Source organism: Trachymyrmex septentrionalis, unplaced genomic scaffold (assembly GCF_001594115.1).
Source record: "Trachymyrmex septentrionalis isolate Tsep2-gDNA-1 unplaced genomic scaffold, Tsep1.0 scaffold25, whole genome shotgun sequence".
Lineage (NCBI taxonomy): Eukaryota > Metazoa > Arthropoda > Insecta > Hymenoptera > Formicidae > Trachymyrmex > Trachymyrmex septentrionalis.
In genome coordinates this window covers 1,496,837-1,512,503 of record NW_017305408.1, presented here as the reverse complement: position 1 = coordinate 1,512,503, position 15,667 = coordinate 1,496,837, and the positions used below count along the sequence as shown (strand labels likewise).

The 15,667-nt window shown below is 36.5% G+C and overlaps 2 protein-coding genes across 3 annotated transcripts in view; both read left to right on the top strand.

The window, feature by feature from the left end:
* Nucleotides 1-5,030, top strand: part of LOC108748859 (poly(A)-specific ribonuclease PARN-like) — a 6,721-nt gene extending 1,691 nt beyond the window's left edge. For both annotated transcript variants that reach the window (XM_018487230.1, XM_018487231.1), the window contains exons 5-12: nucleotides 458-579; nucleotides 823-1,049; nucleotides 1,302-1,371; nucleotides 1,495-1,550; nucleotides 1,641-1,727; nucleotides 1,858-2,053; nucleotides 4,620-4,705; nucleotides 4,770-5,030. In XM_018487230.1, coding sequence (XP_018342732.1) covers nucleotides 458-579; nucleotides 823-1,049; nucleotides 1,302-1,371; nucleotides 1,495-1,550; nucleotides 1,641-1,727; nucleotides 1,858-2,053; nucleotides 4,620-4,705; nucleotides 4,770-4,855 — 930 coding nt within the window. In that variant the 3' untranslated portion in view covers nucleotides 4,856-5,030. The remainder of the gene's footprint in view (nucleotides 1-457; nucleotides 580-822; nucleotides 1,050-1,301; nucleotides 1,372-1,494; nucleotides 1,551-1,640; nucleotides 1,728-1,857; nucleotides 2,054-4,619; nucleotides 4,706-4,769) is intronic.
* Nucleotides 5,031-6,052: 1,022 nt separating this feature from the next.
* The window catches only part of LOC108748909 (protein cortex-like), a 43,461-nt gene continuing 33,846 nt past the window's right edge, over nucleotides 6,053-15,667 (top strand). Inside the window, exon 1 of the mRNA XM_018487325.1 lies at nucleotides 6,053-6,278. Within this exon, the coding sequence (XP_018342827.1) occupies nucleotides 6,153-6,278 (126 nt within the window). The 5' untranslated portion in view covers nucleotides 6,053-6,152. The remainder of the gene's footprint in view (nucleotides 6,279-15,667) is intronic.

Sequence of the window (15,667 nt, the reverse complement as noted above, 5' to 3'; positions counted from 1 at the left end):
AAATTATGTTTCGAGATCAAGACTCACCCGAACTGTGATTATTCGGAATATACGAATACTTGCGACAATTGAATTTGTTCTGTTACTTTTCATTGTACTAATGTCTGAAGAGGGCTCAAACCGGTAGCCGAAACTTGTAACTTGTAATGTATTAGTTTATAGTCTTATTTTTTGGCGTGATGTTTCATCGCGTTTAATATAATATATAATTTTATGTAAAAATTAAAAAATGTGGTTGACTCTTACTTCGCCCGTTGATTGAGTTTTGTTATTGTGTTTTGAAAGAGTCCTTTGAATTTGTTTATTCATTTTTTTTAAATCTTCAAGCTTTTTATAATATTTTCAAACTTTTTTAAATATTTTTTTTAATAAAGAGACAAGATATTGCTTCAATTATATGTAATTTTTTAATTTATTTATAATTATTTTTAAATATATCTTAATTTTCTTATTTCAGGAAAAAATAATAGTAGGTCATAACATGCTATTAGATCTGTGTCATATTGTACATCAATTTTTTACATCTTTGCCAAAGGACTATTCAGAATTCAAGACTTTGCTTCATGGTTTGTTCCCTAAGTAAGGCGCAAATATTTAATTCATTGTTTCGTATAATCATTTTATATCTTTTTATTCTAAACTTTTTAATTCTTTAATGACTTATAAATTGAGGCATATATGGGATGAAGTTCGGAATCAAATCCGGAACCTGCTATGTGAATATTTATGTTTATGAAATTAGAATTTTCTTTGAATATTACTTGCTTTAAATATTTAGAAATTAAAATTGTTGTAAAAATTTATGTCCTTTTCTTATCTAAGATTGTTAGATACGAAAGTCATCTGTCAATCGCAGCATTTTAAAGAGCTTGTGGGATCATCGAACTTGAACTTATTAATAGACATCGTGAGCAAGCCTCCTTTTTGCATTCCCGATATCGAAAATGTAGAAGGATGTAGTTATTCGATGTCAAGAGAAAAATATCATGAGGCAGGATATGATGCATACATCACTGGTTTATGCTTTATTGCATTATCCAATTATCTTGGTCAGTAACAATATATCAGGTACAAATATATCATAATGATAGATAGCATTATTGTCGATATTGTTACTCATTTTGGAAGTAATTAATTATAATAAAAATATATATATTTTGATAAAGTAGATGTTTGTTTTTTATATTCATCGATATTTTTTATGTTGATTAATTATGTACATTGATGGATAAATTAAATTCGTGATTAATTATTTTATAATTTTTGCCAATAAGTACATATTGGATTATTGCTTATTTCAGGCAAATTACAACATACTGAAAATGCTATGGTATTAGCGAATTCACCGTTACTTTATCCTTTTCTCAACAAGTAAGTATATTTTATATCAATAAAAAATAATATTTTATATTCCTATAAAATTTATACTTTTTATTTTATTTATATTTAATTATAATTATTTTATTAGTCATATTAATTATTTTTTTTTTATAGAATTCCTGTACCAAGACTGAAAGACTTTCCATACATAAATTTGGTAGGAAAAGATCGTAAGTATATTTAGTGTCACTGAAAAATTATATTACAATATTATTGGAAAGTGGTACATTACTTTCATTTAATGATATATCTTTTTCTAGCAAATCCTAGCAGAGAACATGTGTTTCATCTTACATTTCCCAAAGAATGGAAACACACGGATATCATTCAACTCTTTATTCCATTTGGCAAGTATGATATTACATCTAGAGTACAAAACAATAATTTTTTTTGTACAAATAAGACAAGAATTGACGTAGATTACATAGAAGATATGTATGAAGGTTATAATAAATTTTTTCTTCTCTTTGTTTACAGGAGGCGGATACATTTCATGGTTATCTGACACATCCGCATACGTAGGCTTATATCGTCGTGATCAGGCCGGCGTTGCGATGACAAGCTTGTCCAAGGAAACTGCATACAAAATACAGACATATACAGAATATCAAGCCACCTTGTTGCAGGCTAATGCCTCTCCTGAGGACCGCAAACGGAAATTATCACCATCAAAGTAAGTTATTGTAGATTTTATTATGACATTTAAGGTAATTCAATTTACAGATACTTTCCGCAAATGTTAAAGTCAGCTCTCAGATATTCTACTAAATTTTTTACATATACGTTTGTTTAAATATTTCCTATCTATTTAGGTTTTACTAATCAAAATTTATATTCTTAAATGATTCTTGCTTCTGAACTAATAAAGCTAACTTTTTCTAATGTTTAGAGAAAATACAAAATTTTGTAAGAAGTTTGTATTGCTCCTTTGCGATATGGATATATATGTTTATGTAACGCAATCTTGGAAATCATACGCGTTCATATTTCAAAAATAATGGTCTCTATCGCAATTTATTTTCTGCCGCGAGCTATCACGTTCGTGCGAGATGTATTAAACGCAAGGATGAATAACGCGTTATAGGTCCGCTATGATTTCCAAGATGATAGAGAGACAGGAGGGGGGGGAGGGAGAGGGGGAGAGAGAGAGAGAGAGAGAGAGAGAAATAAGGATAAGATCCTAGGCGACCTCCTAGGATTTCCTGTACACGAGAGATTTGCATAGGACTATAGACCTTGTTCTGAATTAATGCACGCGACGCTCTCTCTCTCTCTCTCTCTCTCTCTCTCTCTCTCTCTCTCTCTCACTCTCACTTCTATAGGCCTATTTAGTGTTCTTCCACTTCTCTCTTTTCCTTTCAGCTTCCTCTCACTCTGCCTGGACTTTCTATTCTTCCTTCTCCTTCTCTTGCCTCTTGGTCCGGTTTGTGAAGTATCATCGTATTAGTTGTCTATGGGAATTACTCTAAATGATGTGTACGCGTGAAATCATCTGAATCGTTTAATGCTCTTGTTCTGATTTTTTATACTCTATATAAAACCATGATTACGTTATGTCAATGTAAAGGATTCTAATTAGACTGGCGCTCGTTTTTATTTTTTAAATATAATCAGGTTAACTAGTAATCTGAGGTATGTTCAATAATTCGATGATACAAGCAAAAGAAATATTATTATTATAGAATTGTTAAAATATATATATTATTCGTAGAAACATTTTTCGAGAAAAGAATTAAAGATTTTTTTTACGAGTATTTTTTCGAACGACAATAAGTAGTCAATCGTGCGTTCAAAACGTCTATGAGAAACTCTTTAACGAGGTACTGCCGGTCGCGGTAATCAATACACCGGGCATATGTTCCAGTCAACTGTCGTTAGCCGCGGTCTTCGTCCGCCGAGCACACAGGTCGTATATATATATATATATGTATATCCAGTTTCGTTTAACCAACTGCAGTCTCTCCGCTGCATTGTAGTTACAACACTGCTCAGTCTCGCGGGCGACACGATATTAATGAATCGCCCACGTGCTCGCAATCACTGTGCTCGTAACTCTCCCCGCTGCGTTACGCGTGCACGCGTTTCCTTGCTGTGAAACGAAACGACATCAACATCAGATGACAAGGAGCTCGCGGCCACGACGGACAGACGGATGATGTTTCTAGGAAGAGCAGAAATGGTCATTGAGAGGACATGGCATTTACAATCGGTCGATTTAAATTCTAACAACAAGAGAAATTGTTAGTCTGCCTAGAAATGATCTTTCCGGACGAAAAGGGAAAAAATGATTCTTTTGATCAGTATTGTTGCACTCCAAATCCAACAAGTGACTTCGTATACGTGTGTGATTTAATTTTCCGAATAAAAATAATACTATGTTACATATTTAAATACGGAAATCCATGTTTGTATGCAATGTAGTATGTTATTTTTAATGTTATTGCTAAATCATGTACATATATGAACTTATTTATTATACACTTGGATTTGCAGTTGAGAGATAAGATATGCTTAGATCCACGAAGGGAATTGCAACATATATCCATTTCTACCGTTGAGTTTAATGTGGTTCAACATACCTTTGATTCTCTTCTAGTTCGAAAGAAAAAGATAAAGAATTCATTAAACCGAGATCAAAGTTAATCTACATTGTTAGAAAAACGGGCATTAGAAAAAGATAAAAGAGTAAATTGAACCGAGATTAAAGTTAATTTTACATTGGTAGAACCGGGCCTTAATGGATGAAGAACCGAGTGTTTAACATCGACATCGAGAGGCAGGAGGCAGGCACCTCGGGCGCACGAATGCGGTGGATGCAATCGCGAAAGAGAGAGGGACCAACCGACCGACCAACCGACCGATCGCTCGCTCGCTCGCTCGCTCGCGGTTGTGCATTATTGGCATTATCGTACATTACGCCCGTGGAATTTACTCGGTGCGCGTGTCGGAGCCGCTCGCGGAACTGTTGCTGCGAGGCTCGCGACTTATGAATATGCAGCATCACGTGCGCGCGTCACGTACACGACGTACGTGTGCGTGTTCTTGTTAAATATAGTCGGTATTGCAGGATATAAAGAGTTGAGGGATGTAAACGGTAGGATCTTCGTGAACGAGATAGGAGTACTTTTTACACGCGACTGTCGGCGTCCGTCGATCGATTTTTCGCGGCGATTATATACTTATACCACGCTGACGGAAATTCTTTTTTCATCCGCGTTACACGAGGGAATTGTTCGCAGGAAAGATATGAAGGATGACGAGACATCGACGACAAACGGCGTGAAGCCATCGGAAGACGACGACGACGAGTGGCAAGTTGCTACGGGTAGGTATTACACGCTCTTTTTATTCTTGCGCTTTGCATCAACCGCCCGATTTGTCTCGTACAGGTAAAAGACGCAAGAAACGCAAGGAGCAAACGACTACCGTCGTAGCCAGCAAGAAAGCTTTCGAGGAAAACGACGCTTGGAACTAACTGCGGTGTTCCGGGGAACGTCACGTTGAGCGGCACGAAATGCAGCATGATATGCATCAGTTGCATATACACAATACGTAACACAACAGCGCCAAAACGTGCTGAATAAAAAGAAAAAGAAAAAAATTCTTTGATTTCACTGACCTCCATTTCTAATCACTAAATGAAATAAATCAATACGTGTAACATTATCGTGATATATATTTATAGATATGTTTAAAAAAATCCTTAATAAATCCTTTCTGATAACATCTGAGCGCATTTTTATCTATGGATTAACATAATACCATGGCATGTCGCTAGATTTACATTACCGTTTAAAAATCTGTTGCTTTATTTTATATGTGCTTATATAAACTTAGCATTTTACAAATTTCAATATTAAAGTACAATCCTTTCCGTTACGTTTTAAATATTTTATTTTATCATGACTTATGCAAAAATTTAATTTTTAAAATTTTCACGTTTTATAAATATGGAGATAAATGTGCATTGATATTTTCTTTATTCGAGTCAAATAACGTGTCATAGTTTTTTGAGTATACAATCTCAATTCCGACAATCGACCTTGATGAGAATCTTTATATTTGGTAACTATGTAAACCGTGGCGACTACAATCGATGTGTTGATGGTTTTTTTCATTTAGCGTTCGTTTTTGTATCGCTAGCATTTAACAATAGTTCCGGCTGGAAGGTATCAGTGGATGGACGGTGTGGAGTGTGTCATTTGGAATCTTGCAAAGGTATGTAATATTCTAATAAAAAGGAAACACTTGCAAAAGTAAAGTATCATACAGAACGAATCATTTTACACAGAACTTTATTTCCGAGTAATTTTAAATCTGTTTATATTAGATCTAACAATTCTTAATAATACAAGTTAAATTTTTAATTAATTATAATCAGAAGTGAAATTTTGGTGGTATTACAATTTTTTAAATTAAGTTAATGATAAATTGATATAAATTAATAGTTATTCGCAAATTAGACGCAAGATTGTTGATATTTATATGTTGATATATAAGTAGAATAACTTGAAACGGACGCGTTATTGTGAAGTTATCTTTAACAATACCCGACATTAGTACGGGCTGTATCTATTGTATATCAGCATATAATATTAGTCAAGTATTATAGCATGTAATACATATATAATTTGCATTTGACCATGTTGATAACTTTTTTCTATTCCTTCTGTAATTTTAACTGGGTTCAAGTTAAATAAATAACTATAAACGCCATCACGAAATTATTAGCTGCATAAACTCGTAATACGTTATAGGAATCACGTTAAAAGATGAATAGATTCCTGCTGGATTTGCAAAATCTTGATTGGCAGAATCAAGAGATTGTCAGTGACACTCCTCTGCGCGGTGATCATCCGAGATTACGCAGAACCGGATTGTTGGACGGTACAAAATCGGTGAGTCCAATAGATCATCCTCGTAAATGCATCCTCCATGCTGTTGCGATGCGTTGGACTCCTTTGGGATTTCCAAGGGCATTGCGTTCATTCCGTGTCGAGGCACATGCCGCATAGAAACCCCAAAGCTGCCTCAACAAACTCGTTTCGAAAGCCTACGCCTCATTTCGTTAATAATTAATTCTTAAACCGAGTTTCAGACGTACTTAGTCTGCAGCAAATATCTTCTATACCATATATCGAGATAAAAAAATATTGCTATATATTACTAATATTAAACAATATTAAAATATCAATGTGTAATTCATAATAAAATTTAAAAAGCCAACATATAATTAATCGAGTCCTTGATTAATAGAATAATAAATAATAATTAAACTTCTTTTGTAAATATATAGCTAAAACAGTTTTCATTTAATTACGATTTCGCCAATTTTAATAGCATTTTACAAACTTTCATCTTTGACATTTCGAAGAGATTAGCTATAATAGCATTTTGCAAAAAATTAACAGATGCAAAAAGAACAGCTAAGAAACGCGGAGATTGTCAGATAGTAATTGCTGCGAGAATTATTAATTACAATCAGATTTATTGTATAGGTCAGTATTTTATCTCCGACTTTCCCGTAATCGCTGCAGGTGATCGACGTATGACACATGCACATTTAAAGATACGCACTAACAGATTGAAACCCAAATTAACTCGCACATATTATTCTGTTGTATTCTACATTATTCATATGTCAAACTTTATTTCATTCTTTATATATTCAGTATTTGATTTTTATAAACTTTTTCTAGAGACCATTTCAGAAATGGTCATAGAAGATCTCGAAAATCATTTAAAAAACTTTTAATGAACATTAAAATAACGACATCTTCCGGGTGTATCTTTCATTCTGACAAATTAATTTGAATTGAAATGACAGCTGTCGTTTTCTCTCTGTTATATATTAGGCTTGTTCTTTTTAGCTGAACTTTTGCACTAGTTCAGCTTTCTTCTTCTTTCCTCCCGAAGAGAAAAGGAAGAAAAATGAATTGGCCTATTATTATTCGAGCATTGAAAAATGTATAGGAATATTATTGCAATTGTAAGCACTAATTATTAATTTTTTTTAACCCGAAACAAATGAGAAACATTTACGTAATAGCAATTATCGACAAAGTAAATTTTTCTTCTTACATTTCTCATGCATCCACGTTATTATTGTCAGTTTAGTTTGACATGAACGTATATTGTCATATAATAAAAGGTTTATCGTTGTGTCTCAGAGATGGAGATGCTTTAAAATTTAGGGAAATTATCGCTGGACAGTTTTTTTTCGGAGAGAACGCTAGTTTCTTCACACTTATATTGAAGACAACTTGGGACTTAGCAGGCCAGTAGGATTCAAACGCAGCCACCACAGGACCACTAAGGCCCAAATCATCCCCAATACTTTCCGCCCTTGTTATCCGCTGCTCTGGTATCTGGAATGTTCCGGTATCTAGAAAAAAAGATCCCAAAAGCAATTATTTACTTGCAAAACTTCTTCGAAGATTGCGTTTGTACGCGCCATACAATTCAATTTTTCATACATTTCTCATGCAAGTTCAATTAAATGAAAGAAGAAATAATTAAATGACATTAAGACTATTTTTTAAATAATTTAAAACACGGAAAATGATATTAAATAGTATTGGGCGACAGCTATGTAATTAAAAACAATCTTGTTAATTCGATGATAGTTTTAATAAAATGTTATGTTTAATTAAATATTTAATTGCCATTCAATTAACATTAGAAGCATCAACATTTTTACTCGCTAAAAGTATCAAACGAATAAATTATTATAAAAATAAAAAAAAATGATAAAAAACTGAATTATTCATCAGTATGCAGGGATATAACTATTAATTACTGAGAAGTTAAAATATTTTAAAATCCTATCTTTTTTTTATACTAAAAATGTAATATTAATCTAAAAAATAGAAACGGTCAGTAATAATGATTGATCGGTATTTCTAGTGTTGATAAAATTTATTTTCAATAAGATTGTTATTAGCTAATGATGTTGATACATCATTTTTTTCCACGGATTACAATTTTGCGTGATGCAAAATATGAAAATGTTTCGGAAGTTCAAAATACATATATATACACACACATACATAAAATGCAAATATTAGGCTACATTAAAAATATATAAAATCATTTATACATTAACAATTATAAATAAAATTATGTCCTGAAAAATCCTGCGTTCGCAGATCGTTTAATGTGGGCGCAAAATACATTATACAACTTTTTAGGCGGTTGTAATTTACTGTACGAAAATAAATTACGCGAGAGTGTTACGGGAAGAAGATATCGAGCGTTTCTGCCACAGCCAATATCAGATTCTTTTTCTTCTTTAATTTCTGCGAGATAAAATATTTTCTGACATTGCCACATTCAAATACGTTGGAAGCGTTTAATGACCGTTCGTTGGCCGAGACTGTTCGTCTTATTCATTACGTTAAGTACTCAGAAGTGCACCTAGTCATCCACGGCGATTTTATGCACGCCATCAAGTAACGGGTGTGCCGGAAGCGTTATCGGGAGGACGAGATAAAAGGTGGCTGGGGAGAGATGCATGCGAGAGATACCTCCGTTCGCGTTGACACGGAACGATGCGTTCAGTTTTCTGGTTACTGATGTTATTACACTTCGTGAACGAGCGATAAATAAATAATAGGTGTAAAAAGATCGCTTAAGAGAATGGGAAGTTTTAAACGGTACGATATAACGTATAGGAGTTGATTGGTTTAATTTGCAACAGTTTGCGAAATAGTTTTTATACGATGACGAAGCTTATCTTCTTTAGCAAATCTTTAACTTTAAATTTTCAAATGTGTAATACATTTTTCTTTTTGTAGAGTACGATTTTAAAAATGTCTCATTTAAAAAAAAATTATATAACAAAAACATAAATTCTCAAATAAAATTATAAATTCTCTCTCTCTCTCTCTCTCTCTCTCTCTCTCTCTCTCTCTCTCTCTTCACGGCAAGAATAATTTTGCAGAAATATAAAAATTTAGACAAACACATGATCTGAAAACAACTTTGTTGAGAAAATAACTATCGAAATAATTATGTAGAAAATTTAAGCATGATGAGCAATGCTGCGAAAAGTTTTAACATTCTCGCAACCAGTTTGAGCATTCTACATAATTTATTTTGATAGCCTAACAAAATTATTTTCAGATCTGGTTAAATATTTAAATACTTCAGCAAAACTGTTTTTCCGTGTTGTTATTACGGATTACGTTCTAAAATTTGCAAAAATCCGATAAACAGCCGGTGATAAGAGTTGAATTAAAGAAATTAATTAAGTCAGTTATAGTCAATTCTCTCTTTTCAATTCTCTCATTAATTAACGTATTCAATCCTTTCTCGGTAAAAAAGCATTCTGAATGACTTTTTTGTTCTACATCAAGAAAATGGCTTTTGATTCGTCACTAGCCTGAGACATTACAACAACATGTAAATTAACGAAGCCGTTGGTTAAAATAATTAAAGAAGAATTTAACATTTTGTGTCATTTTATATCTCCCTCCCCCCTCTCTTGCGTCGCGGAAGCTTGTATATTTTTCGATAAAAAAGCATATAACCGAAAAAATACGATATTTAAGACATTATCGTTTCCGTTAAATAGGCAACAATCAATGTTCAATTATCTCGAAACATCGCAACGTTTTAATGATTAAAATTACAGTAAGCTTAATTTTTTCCGCCATTTTGTGACCTATACAACTCATTTTTAACCGAGCGAGCTTCTTGGAGAATGTTCAAGAGGCAGATGGAAGAATCATGTTTCCTTTCTCCGGCCGATTCGCGAAATCGCTTGTGCTACATCAAATTCTAGAATTTGATCTATAAATCTAAACGCTCGATACCTTCTTCCCGTAACACTCGCATAATTTATTTTCGTACAGTAAATTACAACCGTCTAAAAACCGTTGTATAATGTATTTTGCGCCCGTATTAAATCGATTTGCAAACGCAGGATTTTTCAGGATATAAATAATTCTATTTATAATCTAGAATTCTACATTGATAAGCAAATGGGAAGGGAGAAAAAAACAGGGGGATGAGAGCGAATCGATGTGGAGGACGCCGGGTGATATGGAGCAGCGTGTCGGTCCGACGAATAATGTCGGCACGGGTGATTCACGTGGGCCAGGTCCAGACTCTTGCGGAAAGGGTTGGGTTCAGGATTGATTTCTGTTGACAACACCGTTTCGTGTCATTGGAAATCAGAATTTATGCAGAACAATCGTTATCGGAAGGGAAGAAGGGGTTAATCGCCGATTGTTAGCGATGAACGGCAATCGTCGTTGCACCCTATTTTCGTTTTTTTATCCGTTCGCAGGCTGCTTCGTCCCTCGAACCTCCGACTTTTCGGTGACGCGAGGCGTTTCGAATCAGCGTCCGCGTTACCGATCTGAATTGGCACTCGAATAAAAAAAAAAAAAGGAAAAAAAAAAACGAGAGCGCATCGCACAGATCGGCGCGAGCGTCCGCGTCAAGCGTTCCAACCCGCGTTCGATGTCGCGTCTACTCACTCGCTCTTCTCTCCTCTCCTCTCCTCTCCTCTCCTCTCCTCTCCTCTCCTCTCCTCTTGGCTGCGCCGCGGCGGCGGTGGCACGTCCACGTGCGATGCATCGACGTGCTGCGGCGTCTTGTACGCAGGTGCGAAACGCGCATCGCCGAGCCCTCATTTCGTCGCGCTCGACGCTCGACGACGCTCGGCGTCGTGCAGAGGCGTCGCCGGTAAGGGAAGGCGCGACGGAGGTAAGGAGGAAAATCCCACGGAGACGGAAGAACGGACGCGGTGGTTAACGACGAGGGCGGTTTCCTTCGCACACACCAGAGAGACGCACACCACTGTTTCCGCCGCCGCCGCCACCGCCGCCGCAGCCGTCGCTGCCACGCACGGCAACATTTTTGCGCCACACGCACCGCGTGCGTACGTGCGTGCGTGCGTACTGTTCGTCTCTTTTTTCGACCTCTCACCCGATGATGGAGGGAGAGAGCGGAAAATCGATCGAGCTGACGACCCTTCTTCTTTTACGTGCCTCGATAGCGCAGAAAAGCGGCTGGACCACACCCTACGACCTATCGTGACGCTTTGCTGATCGACCGACCAGTCAGCTTCGTCTTCCCGGACCTAAGGGTGGACCCTTTACCCTTTGTGTATCCATGCTGCCGCGGTACGGGGGATGGGGTTGAAAACCGGAGGAGGCATGGTTACCGCGCGCTTATAAGGGAAGAAAGGCGAGGACGAGCGCGAGGCAGATAAAATTCTCCCTTTCCCCGCGTAATCTTCCTTCCTAATCGAAAGTACCGTGTTTGCTAAAGGAGGGATCTCGAATTTTGTTCCGTGGGACGCAGCCGAACGGAAGGGCCCTAATTCGAAAGGCCGCGCTCGAGTTCTAGGACACGCTTAATAATGCAATATTAACAATACTCTCTCGATCAAAGAGTTATTGTACTTTATAAACGCGGAATCGTTTAACTTCTGTTGCCAGTTGACAAGTTTAAATATACTCTCTAAATTCTTTGGAGCGGAGTCTAAAGAGTGAAAATTGAGTCTTGAAAAAGAGTTTCGATCTTTGAGAGAGAGATTTCGCTCTTTAGGGTGACAATTCACTTTAAAAGTTTTAGAGAGTAATTTTTTCAATCTTTAAGAGAGAGAGATTTTATTTCGATCTTTAAGAGAGAGATTTCACTCTTTAGAGTGACAATTCACTTTAAAAGTTTTAGTGAGTAATTTTATGCGACAAAATAGAACAATGTTGGGTGTGTGAGAAAGTAGAATATTATTATAAATTAGCTCTCAAACATATAAAACGAATAAGAAAAATGATGGAATTTTAAATAAAAATCGAATTCTCTACCTCTAATAACGCACATTAATACATTAATCGATGAAATTTGCCAGTCTATTAAAACTGATTCGTATTGACGAACTAATAATTTAAGAAACCTCGAGAAATTTTTATTTGAAAAATTAAAATTAATGATATTAATTAAATTCTGTAATTTTTTATTGCATTTCGGCGCGCGATTTATTTAACTGTGAAAAGATGTATTTGAAATTTACATGAAAACATTATTAAGTATCAAGATTCAGCCTCGGCCGTATTTGGCGTTTTTTATTTATATTTGTGTTAATTTTTTTAATTCTTAATTCTTACTGTCGGCTGTTTATCGAGCTTTTGCAAATTTTGTGAATTACGTAACCACAACTTGTTATAACAAGAGTTTATAACTTTAATTTTTACGTCGCGAGATATTTTGAGAATTTATTCTGCACAATTATATAAGCAGTAATAAACTAATCTAGATCGTTGTGTATGAATAAATCGAATGAATAAGGAAAAGGATAATATAAGGAAGGGCTCTTGATGCCCAAAAATATTTTTACACGTAAAATTTAAATACATTTGTCAGTTATATAAACTACGTACCGACTTGAAATGCAAAAAAATATCATAAGATAGCAGAAACATTATAAATTGCAACTGAAACAATAATATCACGTCAATTAAATTGATCATCGATTTGATAATGATTCAGTAAACGCGCTGTAAAGAACTTATGGCGAAAAATTATATAATCAATATATATTTTCAGAAGCAAAAGTGCAAAAAGAAATGTTAATGTTTAGTCTAATATAAAAGATAAAGCTTACACGTGATTTGTTCGATCTAGATAGCCACTAACGCGATTTGCGATTTGCAGATCCGCGTTCCGGAACTGGTTCATCGAACCGGCGTGTTCCAGATGGCTGGCGGTTCGGAGGGGATGGAGGTATATAAATGTTAAACCGTCGGGATATATATCGCGCGAACGGTTTGGACGGTTTCCGCCGTTTTATTTGCCGCCGGCCAGCTTCTGATTTTTTCAGGCTAGATTTTTCACCTACACGCGCATTCGCGCGGATTGCGTGACGAGCGATTTGTTTCACGATGTCTCGGCTATCCGGCCGGACTTTAGAGACAATGGCCGCTTAAAGCGCGCGCCGCGCGGCTGCGATCGTTAAGCGTCAGCATAGCTGCACCGGTGTATCGCATATTATCTGCGGCGTGCCATAGGGCAGAGTGGTATAGGCGAGTCGACGAATTATCATGGTAATCACAGAACAGTAGCCGGCTGGTACCGAGAGGTCAGACCGATGCCACGAGATTACGATGCAAGGAAAGGTACCACTGGCGGTGGACACTGTCCGTGGCGCGTTCAGTGGTATTCTCGCCTCGGAATCCGCCTCTGCCAAGCTTAGAATTCAGCCTTACTTCGTTTAGCTCGGTGGCAAATGAATGCGCTAGCAGAAATCAATTCAGTCAGAAAATTTCGCATATTATGAGCAAACGATGTCTCGTGAAAATAGCCTATTTAAAGCCTATGAAAATTCAGCTTATTTTTCTTATTCGACAGAAAACACTTGTGTTTAATCCTTAACGAAATTCAATTTAATATTGGAAATGATTTATTTGGAGTATTAAAAGCACTGAACAACAGTGAGTGTGAGATTAATCACTACTTTACAGTATTAATTTTCTGTAAGATAAGCACACACACAGATCCTTTGTTTCTAATTCTTTATCTCTTAAGCTCCATTAAATTACATGAAATTGGCAACGTTCGAAGAACATATAATTTATCTTATCATTTAAAGTAAAGGACTTTTTAAGTATTACGTGGGATTATCTATCATTACGACCTGTTCACAATTTTGTTGAAAGAGTCGTTTAAATTAGAAAATATTTCATACTTCGTCTTCTCAGGAATTAAACATTTTTTTCGACTCGCATTCAATCGCTTGATGCTTTCGTCGTCGAAAACCCGATCAAGAGAGAGTCGAGAGCCACTGCATTCTGTCTCTAAAGATAAGAGAGTCGTGATCCCGAGTAGTACGGTGCAGAGAGATACGCATCTGGTATGGCCTGAATTAATAAATAATAATGCAATATTGCCGCGTACGAGCTGGGACAGGTTCGACCTACCGGTCAACTGCTTACCGGATCGGTCGCGCTTAGACGATGCCTCTGACATGTTAGATCGTATCGGCTGAATTGCGCATTAAAACACCCGAAAGATTATAATAATCCTTCGGCAAAATATAAAACATAAAGTCTTCGACTGAGAACATTGTAGATTTTTACTTTAAAGATCGCGCCGATATTGGCTGCATTCAGCAGCTTTGCAACAATTGTAGGATTCTTTATGATTGATTCTTGCCTTTAGTCCCTCACTGAATCTAAACTGTATAACCAATCGTATTAAAGAATCCACGATTGTCTAAGGCCCGGTTCCATAAATATAAGATTAACTTTAATCTCGGTTCAACTTATTCTTTGTCTTTTTTATTTTAAAATTTTAAGCTCAGTAAAAAAAATTCCCGACGAATCAGAATTTTCTGGTCTAAGTATTAGAATTCTAATTGAGATAAACTGGAATTCTGGGATTGACACAATATTTCTGATAAAATCTACTGGAATTCTTATTTTTATCAGAACAATTATCAATCAGAATTCTAGTAGATTTAACCAGAGAATTCTGATTCATCCATTTTCTCTCTCAGAGTTACTATTTCATCCAATCAAACCATTCTTCTCAGTGTGTTGTTAAACGGTAGCAGAATACTCCGCGTCCAGAATATTTCGTCGTGTAGAAACAACGGGGGGGGGGGGGGGTTTTAACGATTGGCTTCCTCTTCCGCGAGCATTGTCGATGCTTTCATAAATTCCGGATCGACAAATGTCGAATCGGTACCGGTTGGAGACGACCGAAGCGAAGACCGGGAAGGCCGCCGGGGCTGGTCGGCCTCGCTCCGATAGCGCTCGCATGCAATAAATATCAGAGCTCTCTAATGGATCCTAAGCTTAACAATGGCGAGACACGCAGCTTCTGGATGCGCTACGGGCGCGGAGGAGTGCCGCGTGTGCGTGCACACGTATATACAGAACACGGTTGCCTGCCGGGGAGGATGAGGAAAAACGTGGAGGCCTCCCCCCATCTCTTCCGAGACGAATCGCGGGGGCTGTGGCGTTCATTATCTTAGCTACTATCTCTTATCGCTCTATCTTAACTACTGCCAGAAGTATATCCTCTTACACGATACGTTTCCAAGGATGACGCTTAAATATTTAACGCGAGTGTGCGCTGTAGTATGCGCGAGTAAAAACGCGTTTGCAAGTGGCAAGCGTCACGATGACCGAGACCTTCGGTCCGAATTGACCATCGACATATAATACAGAGGGCTTGCGGCGAAATCCCTTTGATCTTTCATTTTGACAGATATAGAAAGAGAAAGGTAAATACATGGGCCTCTTTAATTGTTCGATTGGCTGGAATTTTATTT